The 24733-nt window shown below is 40.6% G+C and overlaps 2 protein-coding genes across 9 annotated transcripts in view; one reads left to right on the forward strand and one right to left on the reverse strand.

Annotated features, from left to right (window-relative positions):
• KLHL24 (kelch like family member 24) overlaps positions 1 to 10994 on the reverse strand; it is a 36441-nt gene extending 25447 nt beyond the window's left edge. Inside the window, exons 1-3 of one of the 8 annotated variants that reach the window (XM_081077761.1) lie at positions 10831 to 10968; positions 9669 to 9871; positions 5787 to 5840 (exon numbers count right to left, since the gene is read on the reverse strand). The gene's annotated coding sequence lies outside the window, so the exon portion shown is untranslated. Of the gene's footprint in view, positions 1 to 5786; positions 5928 to 7192; positions 8266 to 9668; positions 9872 to 10794 lie in introns of those variants that run through there. The other 7 variants (XM_081077758.1, XM_081077759.1, XM_081077765.1 and 4 more) reach the window with 7 other exon arrangements.
• A 190-nt stretch (positions 10995 to 11184) lies between these two features.
• Positions 11185 to 13082, forward strand: LOC308509610 (large ribosomal subunit protein uL16). The gene has a single exon (XM_081077834.1). It carries the CDS (start codon positions 12391 to 12393, stop codon positions 13033 to 13035), a length of 645 nt encoding a protein of 214 aa, XP_080933960.1. The 5' UTR covers positions 11185 to 12390; the 3' UTR covers positions 13036 to 13082.
• Positions 13083 to 24733: the final 11651 nt, after the last annotated feature.

Here is a 24733-nt window from a genome sequence, read left to right on the forward strand (position 1 = left end):
TCAATATGTAAAAAATTCAGTATTTTATTTTGATGTAACATTATACCAAAAATCACATCATTAATATATTTCATATAGGGTACGAAGCACTATTTCCTTTTACTAAAAATTGCATTTGCACAATTAGTAATAATTGTGGTGTAATTTGCAATACACCACAACTCCCCTCTCCTCCCCTCAGCTGAAAGACTACTATGTGCTTTGTGAATTACTAATAACTTTGTCTTCCCTTTTGCATAGCTGGGTTTCATCTACTGACTAAAGTCAGAATTCCGTAAGACACAGAATCTGACTACATTCAGAATCCTAATTTAAGTGTTTATCATCTTAATATAGTGTTGTTAGAGAGGAATTTAGCTATACCTATCAATAGCCTTTAAAAATATGAATACTGTTTGACCAGTAAGTTCCTTTCTAGCAGTCTCTCCTAATGAAATAATTAATCAGGATACGTAGAAAGATTTATCTATTGAGATGTTCACTGCTGTTTTAATAAAAATACTTAACACAACCTAAATGCCCTACAATAAGGCATTATCTAACATAGCACATCTTAAGAATGGGACACAGTCTATGCAGCCATTAAAAATTATGAAGACTATTTAATGACATGGAGAAGTAAGAACCAGATAGTAAGTGAAAAGCAGACCATAAAACATACGCTAAGAAAACAGAAAAATTTATTTATCAATGCATCTAGAGATAGGAAAAAAAGGAAGCACATATGAGTATGCCAAAATTTTAAGTGATCTATTTATCTTGTTTTTTCTATTTCCCCCCAAATTTCCACTATAAGTATGTAATACTTCATTTTTCGTTTTAAAATGCATGTTATCTATATCCTACTCTCTTTCACTAATAAGAAACATCCCTAAACATCCCTCAGAAGTGACTGTGAATAGGTTAACTAACGGATTGAGGCACTGGGCCATAGCTATCAATTCCTTAAACTTTTGATTTTTTTAAGATGGTTCTTCTCCTATTCTCTTTTCACATCTCCGTAAGTTGACATGTGATCCAAAATGCATTTGTAATTGGTTTGAGAGCACTCAGATTAACTCTCATCTATTCGCATGCCCACAGAATCTTATACACAATCACTTCTAAAGGTCCCAGGCTTCTTCCTGAAATAGTCCAACAGTCAGACATCCAGGCCTAACTATGGTAGCATGAAGAAGGTAGCTTAACGTTATGGAAAACAGTATGGAGGTTCCTCAAAAAATTAAAAATAGAACTACCATATGACCCAGCAATTATACTTCTGGGTATTTATCTGAAGAAATCCAAAACTCTACTTTGAAAAGAGATATGCACCCTTATACTTATTGCAGCATTATTTACAATAGCCAAGATATGGAAGGAGCCTAAGTGTCCATGAATAGACAATGTGGTACATATATACAATGGAATACTAATGAATCATAAAAAGAATGAAATCTTACTATTTGCAACAACATGATGGACCTAAAAGGTATTATTCTAAGTGAAATAAGTCAGACAGAGAAAGACAAATACCATAGGATCTCACTTATATGTGGAATCTGAGAAAACAAAATAAACAAACACACAGAGAAGAAGCAAAGTTACAGATACAGAGAACAAGTTGATGGTGGTCAGATGGGAGGGGGGTTAGGGAGATAGGTGGAAAAGGAGAAAGAGATTAAGAAATATGAATTGCCAGTTATAAAAATAGTCACAGGGATGTAAAGGACAGCATAGGGAATATAGTCAATAATATTGTCACAACTATGTATGGCGACAGATGGGTACTAGACTTAACTTCATAAGGTATATAAATGTCTAACCACTATGTTGTACACCTGAAACTAATATAATATTGTCTGTCAATTGTAATTGAAAAATAAATTTAAAGATAAAAAAATAAAATATATACCAGTTTCAAAAAATAAAGTAAGATATCATTTAAAAAAGAAGGCTCAAGAACAAAATTTTTAACCCCAAAACGGAACGCCATCCTCCATTCACAAGCTACACATAAAATTGAAACTTGAGAGTCAACAATCTTAATTTAAGACTATTTTGTATACCCTATCACACAATAAGTTTTTTAAGTCCTTATGTGACATAGTAGGCAAGAAAATATGAAGTATCAAAATCAAGGAGTAACTCATTCTATTATATATATATATATACTCCTCTTTTTCAGTCATATTTATTATCTTTGTCCTCCTTTTTTCAATCACCCTAATGACCCAGATTTCCTAGTTCCAATATTCACTAGATATGGCCAACTTCCATCAATTCCCTCATTGAATTTACTTAATGCTGTCACTTCCATCACTCTCATCACCAACAAATACTTACTGTGTGTCAGTTATTGCCATGACACTGTGCTAGACCTATGGTTTAGAGATTAAAGATACAGCTCTTGAGGGTTTTAAAAAAATACATATATATGGTTGAGACAAAGCATATTCACAAAAAGATAAATAACAACATAAGGCAACATAGACAATACACTGCCACATTGGTATGGATAGCACAATTCCCACTGAAGCTGCTAGTAAATGTTTTTTGCTTCTTCATATAAATTGGCATTTCCTTTTCCTGAAGTCTAGGTGATAGGCTTTTTCCTGAGCAGATGTACACCAGGCGATTCTAATTGTTTAGGGAAAAGTACCTGGCTGTAACAACATCTGAAGGACACATAAATGCTTGTATTCTGTACAGAATCTTTTTCTCTTCCATTCCTCTTTCCATCCCCCAATTTTGTAGAGTCAAAAATAATTCAAGAATTTTATCAGTCAAATGGAATAAAGTAAAAGAAATACTACTTTTATCTGGGATCACTAGGTGAGGATTCAGAGGCAGTATGTTCATAGGGAAATCCCTGCTGAGGGCATGTAGACTGATTTTTAAAATCCTAAAATGACTGAAGAATGGTCATTTTGGTCCACTCTAAGAATTCTGGCAAAACCTGAGGAAGTTCTTGGAAATCTACCATGTGAGGCTTAGGAGTTATGAAGAGCCAAATCTGTGTAATAATTGTGTATCTACTAGTTTGACGCAAACTGGGGAAGCTCTATTTCCTTATATGCACTAAAAAACAAAACAGAACAACATCAATCTTTTTGTTGGACTGCTTACCATGTAAGTCTGGCACTTACTAAGTTCTTCATATGGATTATTTAGTTTAATCCTCCTAACAACCCTAAGAGGTTGTTGCTATAATTAACAAAAAAGTTGGTTTTACAGCGTTAGGACTTCATATACAAGATTAAGACAGATTTTTCTAAATAGGCAGGAACTATTTACAAAGTAAGTGAAAGACTGATAGGGAGAAACTATACCCTCACTTCTAAGTTAAGAAAAACAAACAGAAAATTCCAAGTATACAAATATATACAGAGAATTTATTTTCTAAATGTGTAACAAAGGTTTGTAATGTAATGAGACAGTTATGGCAGAGGAAGCTCATATAGGAGGCCTATTTAAACGAACACATACAAAAGGAAAAACAAACCCAAGAGAATGCTTATGAATGGCTGATTTCTGGAGCAACGTCAACCAAGTAGTAACTACCAGATATGTAGTCAGTAAAATTATCTTAAATTTGAGGGAATATTTGTCTACATGTGTTACGGTCCAAGTAAGCTAGATTTTGAACTGTTATCTAAAGACAGTTGGAAGTTTTAAGTGACAGGTTTGCCTGAGAACAAATAAAAGCTTCATTTTGTTAATTTTAATACCTAAATGAATAAAATTACATCTGAGCTTAAAATATTTTATTATTAGTTTTAAAATGTATTAAGATTAACCAAAAAATAACCCAAAACAAAACGGGGGGGTTCTTCCCATGTATTTTAAGATTTTCCTGATTACTTAGAGAGTTCAAGTTTGCCTCATTTGTAGGTCATTCAGTTCCTTGGGTTGTAGCTGACAATGCACGTATGTGCATGTCCACAAGCACGTGCCCATGGGTTAACATTCATTTATAACACATATAGTCACTTCTGAATTCCAAGTTCCTATACGTGGGCAGTAGCATTTATATCAAATATGCTTTTAATCTGAAGTTACCTCAGTAATAGTTCAATACACAGAAACCTATCCTCTCTAGAAGAGAGATCACTATTGTGTCTGAATGTCAATTTTTTTTGTTGTTGAAACTGCAAAAAGTTCAAAACGTATTATCACAAGTGATTTAATTATGGTAAACAAATTGGTGATATGGAATATAACTCATATTTCAATCTTAATGCTTTACTAATCTAAATTCAAATTATAGTTGAATTAGATATGTCAGATTCCCAAATCAAAACCTTAATCTTCAAATTAGCTTATTTAAATTCTTATTGCATTTCAGGTTTATAAAAATATTCACAGAAACTATTGTTTTTGACTCATGATAGAATTACTGGTATTAACAAAAATCTTGAGCCTTCTGCTTCCATATATTTTTCTTTCTCAATGTTTAAGTGAAAATGTATTCAGAATGCAAAACAAGGTAACATACTGCAAGAACTAAAAATTTTCCTTTGGTTAAAAGGGACAAGTAAGAAAACAAAACGACATTCTTTTCTGTATCCAGTAATTTTACAGTATCAGGTATTTGTTATCTGGTATCTTACTGTATCTGATAAATTGGGGATAGCATATTGAATGACTTAAGGGTTAATATGAAGCTGATTAAAACTTTATAGGAGTTAAGGGTCTGTCTTTTTATGCTATTTTCTGCCCCTTATTCTCATAGCTGATTCTTTAATTATTGACTGACAAGAGGTCTTTCACTGGTTTTATACAGTGTAAAACTGAAAATCCTGGATTAGAACAATTATAAAATCACCTGCTATTACCATGTATTCAACAGCAACAAGAAACTCGTATTTATTTACTGCTTTGTTAATAAGACAGACTATCTCTTAGATCTGGGCTGTTTACTTCCAAGTGGCTTTGGCCTGGCTTTTTGGACATCCCTCACTTTCTCTGGACTTTCTGAGAACTCTCCCATTAACCAGTCTCCACAACAGCATGAAATATAAACTCTTCCTGTTGATGCATGGGTAAGCGATTTGTACAGGAGGGTCTAAGAAATATGAGATGCATTTCAAAGTTTATCTTTTGGGCTTCCAGATGTAATTTATTTGCCTTTGTTTTCCCATTTTACACAAGTGAAGTATTTTAACTAGTAATGGAAAAAGTAAGCAACTAAGTAGACATCTCTGGACAAAACAAGAGGAAAATGTTTGTTCCAAGGAAATATAATTACTGAAAGTTGTATCAGTATAAGTCTGTGGATGAAAGGATGATCAGACTGCCTTGTCAATGACTGACGGATGAAGTCACATGATTTGTCTAGAAAAGGTAGTATCTCTTTTTCTCCCTCATTTCTTCCAGAGCTGTATTTCTAGAGCTGCACAGTCACTTGAAAGGAAGACATAACAGAAAGATTCTTCTAGTTAAGGATACTCTAGGGTTTATTTCCAATTGCAGAACTCATAAATGTGGTAGGCCTAGTTTCTGATTGCTAAGTGGATTTAAAATTTTGGCCTATGTCCCAGAAAAATGAGTGGAGGTAACTTATTTTAGTGTCGCTAAGACTACAGAAAAGTGTAAAAGAGGGCCTGAGGATATCATGGAGTAGAAAGAAGTGGGTAAATGCTTTACTCGGTAATGGAAATGACTGTGACACTGCCTTCCTTTATGATCTTGCGGCTAGAATTGTTCTGTGACTCTGACTGGCCTAAGTGACCCCTCGTTAAAGAAAGGAAAATGGTTTAGATTCTCTAGTAACAATGTTTAGATAGTTTATGAATATTAAATACCTTTTTAGCATTTGCTTGATCAAAGCCTCAAAATATCTGTGTTAATTTCCACACCTAAAATAAATGGAGAACAGCAACATGTAAATCAGACACAAATCACTTCATGTAGTGTTGGCATTTACTAACATGTTGAAAAAAAGCTTGTAGTAGATTTCAGCTTCTGACTGAAAGTTTACTTTTGCATAGACTATCATTACTGAATAATTCCTTAAAGCAAATTAATAATTGTATGCTATTTTACATATAAATTATTAATAGTTTCATTATTTATCAACTTCTTTACTTGACAATTTTACCCTGCAGTGAAGTTTCTTGAGTGAAAGATGAGTAAACAAATATTCATGTCAACACAGCAAACTAATGGTGGCATTGAGATGAGAAAATATATCCTGTGGTAATTGTAAATTGGGATATTTGAAGAGTGTCTGGTAATTAATATTTCATCTGAGTTTGGAGCCATTAAATAATTCTGAGTGGGCCTATCAAATTACCAAAAGCAAACAGTTTAGTCATTATGTATTATATGACTATGGAATCAATTGCAGAAAATCTCAAGTATTCTGGGTAATTCAGGAAAAAAAATTTTCATTTTTAAACCACAGTTATCTAGATTATCCATATAGAATCTCCAAGTTTATCAAATAATTTTTTAATGTTTTAATATATAAATGCATTTCTTCTGCTTCCTTGAACTTTATATACACTTAGTACCTGTAGAAACCAACTAATTCAGCAAAATTCCCCCTTTTTTTGGTGGCTGAGATGGAGAGGAATGCTTAAGAGAAAATACAAGCACCTTGAACTGTGCACAGAATAGCAATAGTATTTAAACACAAGTGGTTCTGGTTTCTGGCATATATCTATAAATAGCACTCAAATTCTTAACAAGTTAGGCCAATTCAAAGGTTGATGGTGCAGACCCAGCTACAGACTATGATGGTTCCCACAGATACACACAAACGTACATCTCTGTTCCCTGATTATTATGATTGAGAGATGAATGTTATCTTGTGTGTCTCTTGACTTGTAGAATTCAGCCTAATTTATATGTACCCTTGGTAAAGAATATTTCAACTTGGTCAAATAGGGGACTGTTGGTCCTATGTAAGTGCTTCTTCCCAATGGATAATAAGATCCTGAGCCAACACAGGGGCTCAGGTCAATTCAAGAAACATTTATAGAGAACTTAGTCTCTGTCTGGCACGGGGGTTGCAAATATTGCATTCAGATCCAATTTCAGACTATAGGATTGGCTAAGACTGGAACCAAGTAAAAACTCCGAGACTGACATCAAAACAGATTCAAATTCTGTGTTTCCCTTGCAGAAGACACAGGTACAAGAATTCTCTCATGATTGATCTGATCTAGAATTATACATTAAGGAGCATAAGGGCAAGGCAATTCACCTGGACATTTTCTTCAGGGCTTTCAGGTAATACTTACAAACCTAATAGGTAGTAAGGATAAGGGACAGAGGAGCTCAGTGTACAAAGTCCAAAGGAGAAACATGATATCAGAATTGATCTACAGTGTAGCTGTCCTGCAACCCAGCTTATTTTTCCTTCATAAAACGAGAATTCTATACAAAGAAAGAATTTACTATCAGCTTTAAAGATAATATAGATTAATGAAGGACTTATAAAGACTAAGACATACCAGAAAGCAAAGGAAACCAACATTTTGACTCACATGGCCCCTACAACTTGCAGTCGTGAATTGCCACATGCAATGCTCTACACTACTTGATTTTCTCAAATTCAACCTTGAGTGAATAACATAGGAGAGACAACAAAAAGACTAATAACCAAGAAGAGGTTTATCATTGAGGTTACATATTAACTCAAAAGTAAGCCAGAAAACAACTGCAATATAGTAAATCCATTATTTTAAAATAACTAGAAAATTATATTTAACATGGTACTACATAAAACCAAACAGTTTTTATAAATTTCAGATATCTTCACCTGATTTTCTCAAAGCTAATTTATTGGAACCATTCTATTTAATGACCACTTTTTAAAGATTCTAAGTTTACACACTTATATTTTCCATTTAGTTTCTCTTGGAGCAGTGATTCCTGAACCAAGTTTTACAAATGTAATATTTAAAATCTAGTCTTCAAGCTATTTTCAACAATTCTAATTTCCTAATGGAACCACCAAGAACATATTTACCCACTTAAGATACCAGAAACCAATTAAAACCTTAAATTTCTTTGTCTAGAATTATAGCAACTAATGATTATCCTTTCTTTACTAGAACCTCAAATGGTCAATACATTATGACTTTGATTGAGAGAAAGAGAAATAAGAGGTATCTGAAGATAAAAGTTTAGGAGTGCTAGGGCAGCAGGATAGCTCAGTTGGTTAGAGCCTGGTACTGGTAACAAGGTTGCTGTTTCCATCCCCACATGGGCCACTGTGAGTTGCACTCTCCACAACTAGATCGAAACAACTAGTCGATTTGGAGCTGATGGGTCCTGGAAAAACACACTTAAAAAATAAAAGTTAAAAAAAAAAAGTTTAGCAATCCTGTTTTTAATAGAATAAGGGCTCTAAAATGTTAATGGTTGTAAGCGGCCATATACTTTGCTTCAGTCACAACAGAAGTCGAATCATACAGAATGTATTTTTCACATACTGTACTTATGAGGATATTTTCTTTACATTTTTCATTATACACGCCATACCTAAATATTTGTTGAAAAAGAATGTCCCAAATTTCTAGATACACGTATATACAAAAATAACTGTAGTCACTTATTTAATAAATACTATTTACTTTTCACAGGCTTGACCTTTGGGTTTTAACGAAATGGCAGAAAACAAGGAAGTTAAAACAAAAAAAATTTTTTTTTAAAGAGCATTAAGGTTTTATTTTAGTCTTAAATTGGACAAAAGCCAGGAAAGTTTAAGTTAATGCTGATAGTCAGCCCTAACTCAGAATATTATTTCTTCTTCCTGTTTAGAGACTAAGTTACAGGCTTTGTCTGGATAAACAGGCTTTTGAGTGATGGTTTTATTTTTTTTAAAAGGTTAGAGGTTTGTATTTTGTACTTCTTTAGCTATGTTAAAAACCCCAACGCAAGAATGACCAGGCAGTTTGGGATCACAGAAGCTGCTCCTTCCTAGTGTAGCCATCTCCACTTCAATTTAAAAAATACACGAAAATGCATAACCAATGAGAATTGTTCATATTCAATTCCTGCTTCACATGGGGGGGTGGGGAATCAATCTGCCTCCTACAGAAATTCATTAAGTTTTGGGTAATTTCCTACAGATTTACAGGAAAAGAAAACCTGACAAAACTCAAGTACCCTATTTCAACGATCTCCTCCTAAGGAAAACCGTATCTTCAACACACCATGGTTTAAATGATCCTGTAGATTTTATTAGTCATCTTAATTTATAATTTTAAAACAAGACATTTGCAATTCACTCACAAATTCTGAATTACCACGAGGATTAATACAATGAGAACAGCTCATCTAAACCGGGGTATAAAATCTTTATTTTTAGGAGAATATCCTGGGTCCTTCTTTTTTTTAGCAGTCTAATTTTACATCTTAGTCGACAGCAGGCAGATTTTCACTCTATTTTACGTACCCAACAAAAATCAATCTCAGCTGGTGGACCTAAACAGTCTGTAGCTGCAACTACTAAGAGGTGATTTTAAAAAGCTGCTCAAGAGCGTGATTAATCGTTAAAATCCACCAAAACTAATTGTGAATAGTCACTGCCTCGGGGGTCAGACTAGGGCACCCTAAAATGTGGCGTTATAGACCTTATTTAGTTATTTAAACCTTGTTACAGAACCTGCAAAAACAAATTCGCAAAAGGAGGATTTCTTTCCCATCATCCCCGCAGATAACGCGACACTAACTGGGCTAATTTGGGGTCCTGGCCGGCGGGCTGCGGCTGCCCTCCCCTGGGGGTACAGAGCTGCCCAGCTCTACAGGAGGTGGCGGGGCGGCGGGAGGCTCGGCCTGGGGCCAGTCTTCCGCGCGGGAGCGCGCGCCGCCGTCTCCGCTCCCGCGCGTCCTCCAGATCACCTTCAAGGGGGCGGGGAAGACTGGGCAGGACGACCTAGCGACAAGACAGCCGCCAATAAAAACTCGGAACTCACCCCCTTGTCCCCACCCCCAAAAAGCCGCAGGCGCCCAATCCCCGCCGCGTTAACAGTCTTCGACTCGAGTGTCCAGAATTTAGGGGCGGGGACTTTAGGAATCAACGTCAGACCCCGAGGCCCGGAGTGGAAGAAAGGTGGGGAGGTGAGGCGGGGACTCCGCCGGCGGAACGCCCGCTCCTCCGCCCGCCCCGGCTCCCCGGGGACAGCCGCTCCAGGGCCGGGTTCCCGGCGCAGGCCCCGCCGCGATCCGTGGTAAACAAAGGCTCGCGGGAGGGGGGCGGGTAACGGTCAGGTGACAGCGCCGAGCACATTTCGCAACCGCTTTAATGGAGCTTCTCTGGCTCGTACCCACCGTTACCCCGTCAGGCCTCCCAGACAGACAACGGTCGTCCCCACCGAAAGGGAAGGCTTGATTTGAGGCCTCCGCATTCTGTGCTTACTTCGACTGCAAAAGAGCAGCTCCCCTTTCGAAGCCCAACGGCAACAGGCGGGGCCCGTCTCCCCAGGGCGGTTAGCCAGCTGCCCCCGCCCCCGCGGCAGCGGGGGGGTGACCGGCACCTGCTACCCCCAGTCCTAGCGGCCATGCCCCTCCCAACCCGCCCCCGGGGCGCGTGGGCAGCGCCGCGGTTCCGGGGCGGCCGTGCGGGGAGGCTGGGGTGCCCTCCCGTAAGGACTGTCGCTATCGAGCCAGGACTGAAGACCCCCATGGTAGCCCTGGAAACCCCCGGCCCTAGAGGCCCTGCAGCCCCAGCCGCAGTCTCCCCGCAGACCCCCTCGTCTGGCTCAGATAGGCGGGCCGCTGCTGGCTTCCCTCCTGCAGACATCCCCGTGGTCGTGACCTCGGTCGCCCCTCCGCCCCCGGCTCTGGCGGGTTCCTCGCCTTTCGGCCGGTCCTGAAGCTGTCATCCCCGGGTACCTCTCGGCGAAGGCTGGAAACGGCCAGTAGCAGTGGCCAGCGGCGGCCGCCCCTGCGATTCCTTAGCGGTCAGCGGCGCAGCGATCCCTCCAGCGCCAGCGTCTCCGCGGGCCGGCAGTCTCTGCAGCAGCTCACAACAAAGGAAACATGTGATCGTCCCGGCCAAAACACTGAGCGTCACCGACCCCTGGCCAATCCGAGTGGGCTTCCCGTGCCCCGGGGCACCTTGGGAGATGTAGTTTCCACTCCGGGGGCTACGGCAGAGGCCACTTGGTTTTCCCGCTGTGGGGCGATGTGGGGTGCGGAGCGTGACGAGACCCAATCCAAGAGCTGATTCAGAAATACTTTGTTGTAGGTAGGGACAGGTTAAGGAAATGCACCCGTGTTAGGAGCCTAGTGAGAAACCTGACTCGTGTTTTTATTGCCACGTCCAAGGCAAAAAGCACATTACCGAGAAGTCGCAGAATCTTCGAGTTTGGGAGGCGGCTTAGAGATCTTTTTAATTTCACCCCTTGATAGCCAATTGTGAAATCTGAGGGCTTGAGGGGTGAAAGAGTCTAGAACCTGGTCGCTAGACGGCGCAGGGAAACCATCTTTTTTCTGTAAATCTGTTAATGTCATCTGTTACCGTCACCTGTATCAAATACCAGGTTACCCTTTAGACGTGCATGCAAATCATAGCAGTCGCAAATACCTCTTTTCCAAGGCAGATAGATTCGCCAAAGGACCGTATTTTGTCTTTTTGTTTCTGCAAATATTTTTTTCAAGGATGAGTATACCTCCTGACTTTGAAACGTTTTACTAGTTTTTGGTTTCTGATATAATTTCTTCTTTTCTTTATGAATCCAGTCATGCGTTTATTAAATAAGAGCTGTGTTGCAATGACCAGAAATGTATATAATGCAAAAGGCCTGTGTGAAGTCCTCTGAAACATGCTTTTTAGGCTTCTTTTCTGTCTCTTAAAAATGAAAATGCCTGCCAGTATTGAGTTCCTACTAAACTCCAGACTCAGTGCTATTCACTTTACATATATCCTTTAGTCCTCATAATAACTCAGGAAGATAGGCGTTATTATCCCATTTTACAGGTGAAGAAACTAAACCATAGATAGGATGAAGAGTTGGCCCTTGGTCACTCAGTTATTAAGTCGTGAAGCTGGAGTTCACACATACATTTAAAAAACAATTTTATTTATACTAATATAGGAACACAATTATCTTTCTAAATAATTTATTTGCAAAGTTAAATAGTACAAGGCCAGTATGCAACAGCAGTCCCATCTCTCACTCTTCCCCAGTCCTGATTCTCCAGAAACCACCCCTTTCAAGTATTTGAACTATTCTGGTATTTACATCTATATTTCCATATAATGTATAGCTATTTCCTGTTAAGGAAATTGTCATCCCTGTCCCCTATTTTTCCAATGTTAAATTTCTGGTTATGTAATTATTTAATGTTTAGGTAACTAAGACTGCATATTTATTATTAAATGCTGAGTCAAAGAGTTTACAATTTCTCCTCTTTTCCTTTCGGTGAGCCACTGAAGATCCTGGTGTCGCCATGGGCCGTCGCCCGGCCAGATGTTACCGTTATTGTAAGAACAAGCCGTATCCCAAGTCTCGCTTCTGTCGAGGTGTCCCTGATGCCAAGATCCGCATCTTTGACCTGGGGCGGAAGAAGGCAAAAGTGGATGAGTTCCCACTCTGTGGCCACATGGTGTCAGATGAATATGAACAGCTGTCTTCCGAAGCTCTGGAGGCTGCTCGTATTTGTGCCAACAAGTACATGGTGAAAAGCTGTGGCAAAGACGGCTTTCACATCCGAGTTCGGCTCCACCCCTTCCATGTCATCCGCATCAACAAGATGTTGTCATGTGCTGGGGCTGACAGACTCCAGACAGGTATGCGGGGTGCCTTTGGAAAGCCCCAGGGCACGGTGGCGAGGGTCCACATTGGCCAAGTCATCATGTCCATCCGCACCAAGCTGCAGAACAAGGAACATGTGATTGAGGCTCTACGCAGGGCCAAGTTCAAGTTCCCTGGCCGCCAGAAGATCCACATCTCCAAGAAGTGGGGCTTTACTAAGTTTAATGCGGACGAGTTTGAAGACATGGTGGCTAAAAAGCGACTCATCCCAGATGGCTGTGGGGTCAAATACATCCCTAATCGTGGGCCCCTGGACAAATGGCGGGCCCTACACTCATGAGTCTTGGTAGTGCCTCCTCTTTACACCCACCAATAAAAACTACTTTCTGTCTCTTTGCATCTGCATTTGTGGTGGGGGGGCTCTAGGAACCCCAGAGTCACTGTCCTTTTCCAAAAAGGGCTGACAACTTAGGGCCAGTGAGCAAGCAAACCCAGAATGGCCTCCTAGTTGCCTAGTTAGGATGCTGACGTGGGCCTGTCTGGAAGGTCCAAAAGTCAAGGTCATGGTCAGTCTAACTAGAGTGCTGCCTTCATACCGCACCCTGCCCTGAGTGATGAAAAGGGACGTGTCCTAAAGCTACCCTTGGGCTGCTGTGGAAGCTTTCCCCATGGGTCTTATGCCAGCAGCATCACTACAAATGGGGAGAGATGAATGCCCCCTGGGCATGGTCGCAGGTATGTTTTGCACAGCCCTTCAGGACACTGGATCATCCACTTAACCCCTCCGGAAGCGTCCCATGGAGCTTCAAGACCTGGCAAATGGTTTGTAGCCTCCCTCAGTCTTGAGTATTTTGGCGTGTTGACTGGCTGTCACCCCAATTGTGTGCCTGGGGCTGCTCCTGCAAGAGCAGTGTTAGGTCGCAGGGATGTCTGGGGGAGCAGGAAGAGGAGGCGCTGAGCGCCTTTAGGTGGGATGGCTTGAGGCTCTGCACCTGGGAGAAGAGCCTGCAGGGTGCTCAGCCCGGAGTCCCCACTGCCCGCAAGACACCTCATTTGTAAAGTTTAAAATTACTTTATTTTTGATTTCAGGGAGATGGTTCTAAACCATAAATAAGACTAGCTGCAATTGAACCTGATGTCCTGCTGTGGTTACTGAGCTCTGTTCTCTGGAAAATGGAGCTGGGGAAGGAAGGGTCCCATGACAATACCCTCAACAGGGTCATGATTAATGTCTGTCCTCTACCCCCTTGCCCTGTGCTTTCACCGCTGTTCTGGTTACATGATGGCTGCTTCGTGTATTTTCTGGGCACCTGTAGCCTTGGTAACCAAGCCTCCCTGGGGGTGTGCCATGTGAATGCCTGTGTGGACTAAGGGAAGACACTGTAGCTATGGGCATACAGTGTAGCTATGTAGCATACTGTAGCACCAGGGCTGTATGTAGCTATTTTCATTCATTGAGTTACAAATGAGCTTAAATGTGTTTCTGATTGTTCAGTAGTGTGTGTAACTTCATTCTTGTTATCTGCTGGGCTTTTCACATTGATTCATAAGAATCCTGTGTACAATAAAAATGACCTCTTAACACATCTAAACAAAAAAAAAAAAGAGTTTACAATTTCTTGCATGGAGTTTTGTTTTTCCTGGAATAGGTAGGCAACTAAGCACCTGTCCGTCCTCACTGTCTTAATAAAGGCCCTACTCCCTGGCAGCACAGGTAAGTTCTTTCCTGATTCACCCTGGGGTCTACTTCTTCATCCCGAACACAAGCCTCACTGAACTACCTACCTTTGCCAAAGGGACTCTCTCTCTGTCTCCAGGCCATTCCAATCCATATGCTGCTCCTCATGCCTCCTATGCCCCCTCCTTCCCTTCACCCCATTCGCTAGGCTAGCTCCTGCTCTTCCTTCCAGGACTCAGCGTGTGGGCCCTCTCTTCTGGAAAACTCTCCTTTCCTCCCCATTTTCCTCTGGGCTAGGTATCTGTTTTCTCACAGCAACCCATCCTTACCGCCTTCCCAGCAGGTACCACACTAACTGTCCATGTTTATTTACATGCCTTTCTCACCTGAGTCCTTTCTGAGATCCCTGAGGTCAGGTATTGTATCTTATTCGTTTTGTATCATATCACACCTAAGTAGGTGTTCAATGTGTATCTGTTAACTGATGGAATGATCTCTACTTCTTGAGGTTAAGGGGACCTGAGAGAAAAAAAAACAAGTGCCACCAGACCCCTCTGGGATCCACTTGGTCTTGGCCGAATGATGAAGTCCTCAGAACTCCTTTGGGACAAATGGGTACAGGGTGTTCAATCAGAACTGAGAGAAGAAGGAAGGGAGGGGCCCCACAGAGACAGGCAGAGGCCTACAGGTGGGTGTGGGAGCTCCTCAGGCAGCCAGAGTATGAGTGGGTTCAGCGTTGGTGGAGGACCCTGGAAGTTATGTCTACCCCACAAGTCAGTGAGCAGGGCCATGTAGTAGTATTTTTCTCAGCTGGGACTGAAATACAAGCAGAGCTGTCCAGTCCAGGCGGCGTCCTCCGAAACAGAGTGAGATGAAGCTGTAATGTGATTTATTTTATGCAGTGTTTACAATCCAGGTTGGGCTGATCATTTGAAGGAGCAGTTACTTGGAATGGCGGGAGCCTCTCCTTTCAGGGATATAGTATACCTTTCCATATTCTGTCTTCTTGCAAATAGCACACGGCAGTCCTTGTTTTGCATACCAGAGAATCCAATGACAGCCTCTAAGGCAGGGGTGTCCAAACATTTTTCAACGTTTTTCATTAAGGGCCATATGAGGTAAAATACACAAACAGCCGGGCCACTCACTCGAGGTGAAGTACGTATTGCCTCACCTGGTTTATTTAAGTAAACTAAATATATTTTTGGAATTTGCTGCGGGCCAATTAAAAATGGATTGCGGGCCGCAGTTGACCCGTGGGCCGCAGTTTGGACACCCCTGCTCTAAGGTTTAATGTTGCCATAGTTCCTCCAGCCATTCTTTTTGTTTTCTCTCCAGCCTGCTCTTTTTCCCCAGGCATACGATCATCACTCTCTAAATATACCAAACACTTTCAGACCTTCCTGCTTTGGCTCTTGGCCTCTCATATTTGAAGCCCTCCTGTCCCCAATTGTAGTAGAAATGTTGGTCCTCTTTTGAGGTCCATCTCTGGTGCCACCCCTTCTGTGGGGCCTTTTTTAATTCTCTCCTCTCTCCCCCACCTACTGTGAAGCCGTGCACACCTTTCTCATCCTTTAGAATGTCACACTCAACTGCTGAAGGCAACTGGGGTGTTTGACCAGCCATGGGCTCAGCACTTTGTGTTCCTCCGCAACAAATCTAAAGTTGCAAAGCACTGATGAATGGAGATTTTACTGAAGACTTCGCAAAGAGAGAATTACATGCTATCTCACACCCCATGACTCCATAACAATTTCCTTTAAACATCTCTGCTCCCTCACCTCAGCTCTTCTGTCAGCGGCTTGTCTTTTCTCACCAGACACCCTGTCTCTGGGTCTCTCTCCAGTCACAAGCTTGTGTTTCCTCCTTTTCTATGATCTCTGCCATCTTCCACCTTGACAACCTCCTACCCCCATCTCTTTTACAGTAATTTGCATTTTCACACCCATCACACTTCAAACAAGAAAGTTCTAGTCTTCAGAAGACAGAGAATATCATAAATTATCTCTGCCTCCCCCCACCCTGTGTATTCCTCCACAGACATATTTAACACATCAGCAAGTCTGTTACACAATATCCCTCAGAGTGTTGAGTGAAAGGAACAGTAAACACAATATACTATTTGCTCATGGCACCTGAGTGTTGAGGCCAACCTGTCCCCTCCCTTCTTCTCTGGTGAGGTTAGAGTGACTCAGCTCTGAAGGCCTTTTGGATGCAGAGGTCTGACTCTCCCTGGCTTTGTGGTTACCAGGAAAGGTTTGAGTTGTCCCACCCCCACCAAGACTGTTAGTCATGGGCTCCACTAGGCCAATTAAAACTTGGGATCAAACATCTCAAGTAGGATTCAACAAGGAAAGATATAGCTAGAAAATTTTCCATTTTGAGATCTGGGAAAGGAGGTAGGCCTTCTGCCACCTGGAAGGTGAGCTCCCTCTGCCCTCCCTGAGCTTTACTCTCAGGAGTGCCGTCTGCCATAAGGTGTCTTTCCTCACAACTAAAACAAAAGTGAGCTTCCTGTCTCCTGGGGGTGGGGTGGGATAGAGTGGCAATCCTTGCTTTGTTCTTGAAACTGTCCATCACAGGTTGAAGTGGATGAGATGCCAGCAGTTGGTGCCTCAGTGGCCTCAGGATCCCGTTTGTGCCTGAATTTGCCCCACTAGATGCGGATAAGGGTGACTGGTCATCACAAAGAACCCTGGGCTCTGACATCGGGGGCTGAGGCATACTTGTCTCCTCCCTGTACTGAGTCCCTGCTCTTCTCTTCATTCTTCTGCTGCAAGGACATTTGATTTTACCTCCCTCTCTTCTTCCTTAATTACTTTCCCAGTGGTGAGAATTCAAGTGGACCTTCTGGTCTCAGAAGAAACCTGATCCTTTGTCATAAGTTACTCCTGCCCTGACTGCTCTAGGGAGCTCTGATTCTCCAAGGGATGGATACCTCATAACACCTTTTCACGTGACTTGCTGCAAAACCCTCTTAGGCATGAACACATATGGAAAGTGTCTTTTCCTGCTCATGGCATCTGGTCAGACAGGCCAGTTTGAAAAATGACCACATTCGCATTCTTAGCACTGCTCAGCAGTCTATCTCACAGATGGCTATGAGTTCATATAAAATTCCTGCTGCTGGCCCCTGCAGACTTTGACTTCATCTCCAATTTTTTGCCACCCTGTGACGTTTAAAAGGCCTGTACTATTTCCAACTTGATCTTCTTATTCTGTACCTGGCACTTCTCTCCTTTCAAATGCCTGCAGTTTCTGAGAGTGTGTCTTGTCCATCTGTGGTTTCCTTTTGCTTGATGGGCAGCCCTCCCAGGAATCCTTCAGTATGGATTGGGCTGGTATGAAAGGGCTGGACCTGTACAAGAATATCTGCTGCAGACCTCTCCTGTTCTTGAACGACTTCACCCAGTTTCTTAAGAAATCATGTCTGTTGAGGCTGCACACCATTCTCCAGCCCTAGAATTCTCACTTTAGTAAGCTCACCTGATGCTGTTGTTACTGGTCCAAAGTCCGTGTGGCAGACTCTTTGAAACGCCAGAACTCAAAATGTCAGAGTTTGGAGTAAGGAAAGGTTTATTGATCGAGAAGCCACCAACAGAGAGGTTCGGAGACCCAGTGGTGCCTCAATTCCATCTTAAGAAAGTACAGAGTTCAGGCTTCTTTTATGTCAAGGGAAGGGAAAATGGGAGGGGCAAGAGGTGATTGATGACCATAGACTTCTGGGTACCAGCAGGGGTCTGAGGAAGACTGTGCTTAGTCTGTTAACCCTAGTTGATGTTAGTCTGTCACCAGGTTCCTACAAATCTTTGATAAATAATACTTCCCTTATCTCCTCGGGTGAGGCACCTTCTGGTAAGGGGCTGTTTTTGTCAACCTCAAGCCTCAAGCAGAATTCCTCTAATGATTAACATGTCTATATGCAAGACTAAGCAGAGCTATTAGACTGAAAGCCATGAGAACAAAGCAGGCTTGAACAAGATGGAGTCAGAGAGGCCAAGCATTTCACTCTTTTACACTGTGCTTATCAGGTGCTCTATCTGAAGCATGTGTTTTGAACAGTGCGACCTTCCACACGTTCTAATGCAGACCTCAGAGCAGTTCCCACACACTGATAGTCCAGGGACTGCTCTAATTTGTGCGTCATTTTTCATCCCATTACATCAGCTCAGCATTTTGACAGTCATATCTTCTGCCTCCCTATTAAGACTTAAAATCTAAGTGTTTCCCATGGGGCTTTGGAGTTGAAGCGTCTAGGTTCAAAATCTAGCTTTGTTTCTTAGTAGCTGTATATTCTTCAGTAAATTACTGAATCTTTCTCAGTTTTCTCACCTGTAAAAATGAGGATAAAAACTCCTACAGGCTCAGGATTGTTATGAAGATGAAATGAGAAACAAATATATAGTTCCAGGTATATAATAAGTGCTCAATAACAACCAAAATTGTTACTGTTAGTTTTGTCCCCTCTCACACGAATTCTAGCTATGTCCTCTATGCTTTAAGAATAGGAGTGGTAAAGAAGGAAAGAATAAAGAAACATATAACCTCTACTATCTATCTAGATTTGAAAAACAAGCCTGAAGAAACGAAATGATTTAGAAACCTCGAGAACACAGCCAGCGTTTCTGAACACTCACTAGGGTCCTGACCTCTAACTCATTTTGTCTTTCCCAGCAGGCATTTTTAAGAGGAGAGAGAGAGAGAGAGAGAGAGAGAGAGAGAGAGAGAGAGAGAGAGAGAGAGAGAGAGAGAGAGAGACTGCCCACCAGATGTATGAAAGCTGCTTGCCTCTGCTCTTAAAATATCCACACTCAATGGCCACATAGCTTAAACCAAGGTTGCCTCTGAGTTGCAGATCAGAGAACTAAGAATAGTCAGGGGTTGGGGGAGACCTATGTTTCTTTCAGTAAGCGTTTTACATTTTTTTAAAAAATCTGTGTGCATATATACACTTCCCAAATGAAAAGTGTTTTAAAAAACACTTGCCTGAATAATGTGATAAAAATAAACAGCTGTGCTCACTATTGCGCAACCTCCTTTGCTTCCAGCCCTAGATCTGCCTGTGACTGGCCTAGAAAACAGCAAGGCCCCCAGGTCACCAGTGCACAGGGCCAGATACTCTTGACCTTGCTTGTGCAGTACTGCAAACACATGCCTGACATACTTTGGCAAGCCTGCCTGCCTCTATCACTGGTACATGAAAGTTTTGCTCCCCCAGAAAATCTCTAAATTTAGATGCTTTTCAGGATGAACTCTGAATAATCTTTGTTCCAAAGACTAGTAAGGAATTGGAGGGCTCCTTACTTTTTATTTATTAATTCAAATGCCAGAACTGATGTTTTGTAATGCAAAACTTTTGAAGATTGCCACGTTAATGGAAAATAAAATAAATACAGGGAGTATCTACAATTTCTCCTTTACAGTTCTCATAAAAATTTCATCCTGCATCATTTTGTTTTTCACTGGAGTGTGCAAATCATTACCATACTATAGTTATATATCATAGTAATACTTTCCACATTCAAGTGAAATAAGAACAAATCCAGGGTAAAAACTCTTACCTGGTAAATTTATAAACCTGTTTAGAATTAATACAATTCAGGACTTTAGTTCTTATATAATGTCAAAATGCTGAAATGTTGCCATTGTAATTTAAGAAAAGACAATTTCACTAATGAGAGAACTTTAAGGAATGCTGAATTTACTTTAGTGAAGAAACAACTCCTGGAAATGCCATGTCTGTTTTTCTCTTTGTACAGTCAAGTATTTTTATTTATTTATTGAAAAAAACTTTTTAAATTAAAGTTTATTAGGTTGACGATTGTTAGTAAAGTTGCATAGATTTCAGGTGTACATTTCTGTAATATGTCATACATATATCACATTGTGTGTTCACCACCCAGAGTCAGTTCTCTTTCTGTCACCATGTATTTGATCCCCTTTGCCCTCATCTAGCATCTCCCTCCCCCCTTACCCTCTGGTAACCACTAAACTATTCTCTGTGTCTGAGTTTCTTCATTTGTTTCTTCATTTGTTTGTCTTGTTCTTTTGTTGTTTTCAGCTTTATATACCACATATCAGTGAAATCATATGGTTCTTGGCTTTTTCTGTCTGACTTATTTTGCTTAGCATAACATATTTTAAAAATTTACTGGGTTATATTGACAATTAAAAGTTGTATACCAGGGTTGCCAAAAAAATGTATACAAGTGGACACTTTGGTCAATGTTGCTCAAGCAGTAGTTCACTGTAATCAGAAGTGTCTGGATGCTGGTGGTAACCATTTTGAGCACCTCTTGTAATTGCAGAAGTCAAATGTGTCCTTGTAGTCATCTTTTTTGTAATCAGTATATATTGAGTGTTACAGTTTTAATGCAGTTTTCCTTTCTTAAAATGTGTATACATTTTTTGGCACCCTTTGTATATTTAAGGTGTATAATTTGATGATTTGATATATATGGACATTCTGAAATGAGTACTGCAATCAAGCTAATTAACGTATCTATCATCTCAGACAGTTACTATTTTCTTCTTTTCTTTTTTTATGTGGTGAGAACGCTTAAGATCTACCCTCTTTGCAGATCTCAGCTATACAATAAAATATTGTTAAATATAGTCACATTGTTGTACATTAGCTCTCTAGAACTTAACAATCTTGCAAAACTTTGTACCCTTTGACCAACATCTTCTCATTTTCCCCCACCCACCTGGCAGCCACCATTTTTTTCTCTGCTTGCATAGCTCCAACTTTTTTTAGATTCCACATATAAGGAGATAATGCAGAATTTGTCTTTCTGTGTCTGGCTTAGTTCACTTAGCATATGCCCTCCAGATTCATCTATGTTGTTGCAAATGGCAGAATTTCCTTCCTTTTTTAAAGGCTGAATAATATTTCATTGTATGTTTATACACACCAGCATATCTTTATGGAGAGTCAAGAAGGTAACTTTGGATTCTGAATGGTTTAGATCCTGGCTCTGCTACCATGAACAGTGTTGATGGTAGATGGTTTATTTAACTGCTTTGATGCTCAGTTTCTTTGCCGGAAAATAGAATCTAATAATACCTTCTTATTATGAGAATTAAATGACAGCTTACAAAAGAGCATATAGACCTCAATAATTGGTAAGTATTATTCAGTCAGGACATAGCGGTATTACTCTGTCAAGATCTAATGATAAGTACTATATGACAGAACATGACATTGCGTTGAGGGATCCCAGCAAAGGATGATTCTTCCTGTTTAACAAGGAACAACACAGTTAATAGAACAAATACACAGAAAAGGGAGGGATCGTGGGGAGCCAGTTTCTTCATCTCTAAAAGGAGCACTGTGCCTTGCACCCATGAGGGCTTTTGCCTAAACTGTTTCCAAAAGCCTGTCTTAGTTTTGGAAGTATAGGAAATCTGCCTATTTTTTGATTGAAAGGACTTCAGTGGAAAAGTTTTTTCAGTTCAAGAAGCGCCCAAACAGGACATACCTGGGGACATTTAGAATTCTTGAGGAAGAAATTGGGTGAATGTAGGAGGCTACAAATGACCAGAAATCAGATTCTAGCTCTGGGAGTGAAAAGCCTTCTTGGTAGGCTAGGGAGATTTGGGAGGACACAGCTGCTTACTTTGGGATTAAACTGAACTCAGTTCTTCCACTGAACCTTTAAAACAACTTCCCCTCCAGAAGCAACACCCTCCACAAAGTTTTTCCAAGCTGGATCCCTGATGAGCATCTCCTCCCCATGCAGCCCCCACTCCTAAACTTCCTCCCTCCTAGTCAGTCCACTCTTGTTCTTAACCTCAGCTTGCCCTGCTCACAACCCTTCTTGTGGGACTCCTTGCCTCTCCAAATTCAGCCCCCAGATCTTTCTATTTTTAGCTCCCAACTCAGGGACTTTTTGGAGTAAACAATCACATGCCCTAGGGAATTTATGACACTACTGGTTTGCACTCTCCCTTTTACCTTCTCATTAATAACCCTCTGCTTCTAAAAAGAAAAAACAAATAATTTTTGAAATTTCTTTCCCCCAAATTTGAAAGTATTACTACATTCCAACTGTAGAAAACTTTAAACAGGATAAAGAAGAAATTGGATATCATCTTTGGTCTTCCAATCCAAAGATAGCTACTGTTAGCAATATATTTCCAATCTTTTATTTCTCATATGTATAGCTATAGCTATTGATACATATTTTTGCATATTTGAGTTAATACTATACATACAAAATAAGCTATTGATACATCAACATTTGCTATGTGGCTTCTATTTCCTTCTCTCTGATCTGTCTTGATCGTCTACCTCTTGGCTGTCTTATAGCTTGGAACTAGCTTCCATCAGCATATTATTGCTAAATATTGAGATGAGTTAGGGTTTTATATACTAAAAAAAAGATGTCTCTTCCCACATTTAAGGTGATTTAGGCTTATAAACTCTGCAGACATGAATCCCAGGACAAATTTTTTTTTTTGATGTTTTTGGAATATTTTAGCATACAATTACTTCTAGTGTTTCCTTACATTTTTATTTTAAATTTTGTTTTAGATCCTTCCCTTTCATTTTTATTATTAAAATACTCTTTATAATACCATTATACTATCAATATGACTATTTAAATATTTCATATATACAGTAGTTCCCCCTTCTTTGTGGTTTCACTTTCTGTGGTTTTAGTTACTCATGGTCACCTGTGGCCCAAAAATATTAAATAGAAAATTCCAGAAATAAACAGCCTATAAGTTTTAAATTGCACACTGTTCCGAGTACTGTGCTGACATCTCTCATCATCCTGCTCTATCCGTGGGGACATGAATTGTCCCTTTGTCTAGTGTCTCCATGCTGTGTACACTCCCCGCCCGCTAGTCATTTAACTATCAGGGTATCTCAGTGCTTGTGTTTAAGTAACCCTTATTTTACTTAGTAATGGCCCCAAAGCACAAGAATAGTGATGCTGGTAATTTGGATTTGACAAAAAAAAAAGCTGTAAAGTGCTTCCTTTAAATGGAAAGGTGAAAATTCTTGACTTAATAAGGCATTTTATCATTTCACATCATTACAAGAAGACAGGTGAGTAATGTACAATGAGATATTTTGAAAGACAGAGACAGAGACAGAGAGACCCCATTCATATAACTTTTATTACATATACAGATGGTGCCAAAAAAATGTACACACGTTTTAAGAAAGGAAAAAAACTATATTAAAATTGTAATACTCAACCTATACTGATAACAAAAGATGAATACAAGTCGTGTGTATACATTTTTTTGGCACCCCCGGTATTGTTATAATTGTTCTCTTTTATTATTAGTTATTGTTGTTAATCTCTTAGTGTACCTAATTTGCAAATTAAACTTTATCATAGGTATATGTATAGGAAAAAACATAGCACATATAGAGTTCAGTATTAGGCACCGTTCAGGTATCCAATGGAGGTCTTGGAACATATCCCCTGAAGATAAGGGGGCATGACTATTATCCAGGCAGGGGATCAAGGTCATTTGAAGTTTCAAGAGGGGGGCATGGTTACAAGCCATTCCCAGTTCACTAGCAGGTTCAGAGTGGAATCGGCCATAAGAGTAGGATATAGAGGTCTGAATTATTGGTCTAGGTGTCTCAAATTGCTCAGGAATGAAATTTGCTGTAGAGTGAAAGGTTAGGCTGAATTTGCAGCCCAGAGAGAGGTAAAGTTTTAAAGCCCTTCAGGGCAGGGTGAGCTGGGCAGTGCTGCTGGAGAGAGTTCCTTTCGCTTGATTCACAAACACGCAAGCATTATTAAAAAACCATTGGGAGCGGAGGCACTTAAGGTCTAGTTGATGTGTGACTTGGCCAGAATCAGAAAACTTCTATTTGAGACAAAATTGAATGATAACAGCAAATCTTGGTGGGAAAAAAGAGGCAGCAGCAAGTGCAGACAAAGAGACAAAGAGCAAAAATAGGGAGCGCTCAAATTATCTGAGCAGGTTTCTATGCTGTTAACTATACTCAGGAGCCACCCAAATTCCTGCTGATATCACCACCAGAAATAAAATGTGATTCCTCCTCTGTATCACTACCTCCACTAACATGTTGTGACCATATGTGTGTTAAGGACAGGACTGAGAGCTGATAGGAGGGTGTTGGCTGTGTGGGGGGCCAGCAGGGGCAGGAAGCAGGGAGCCAGAGTATGGTGGAAGCCAAGGCCTGGTCATCAAAGGACTCAGGCAGGAGCCCGGCAAGCTGTGGGCACAAAGAGGTATCTGATCAGTAAACAAGCAGAGGGAAGCCCTGTTCTCAAAGAGATTCTGAACTAGAAGAGTGGATAAGGCAGAAATGGAAGCTCGGGGTGAAAGAGCACCAGGAAAGTTCTAAATTTCCCTGTGAGATCAC

The sequence above is a fragment of the Rhinolophus hipposideros genome (genome assembly GCF_964194185.1).
Source record: "Rhinolophus hipposideros genome assembly, chromosome: 2".
NCBI lineage: Eukaryota > Metazoa > Chordata > Mammalia > Chiroptera > Rhinolophidae > Rhinolophus > Rhinolophus hipposideros.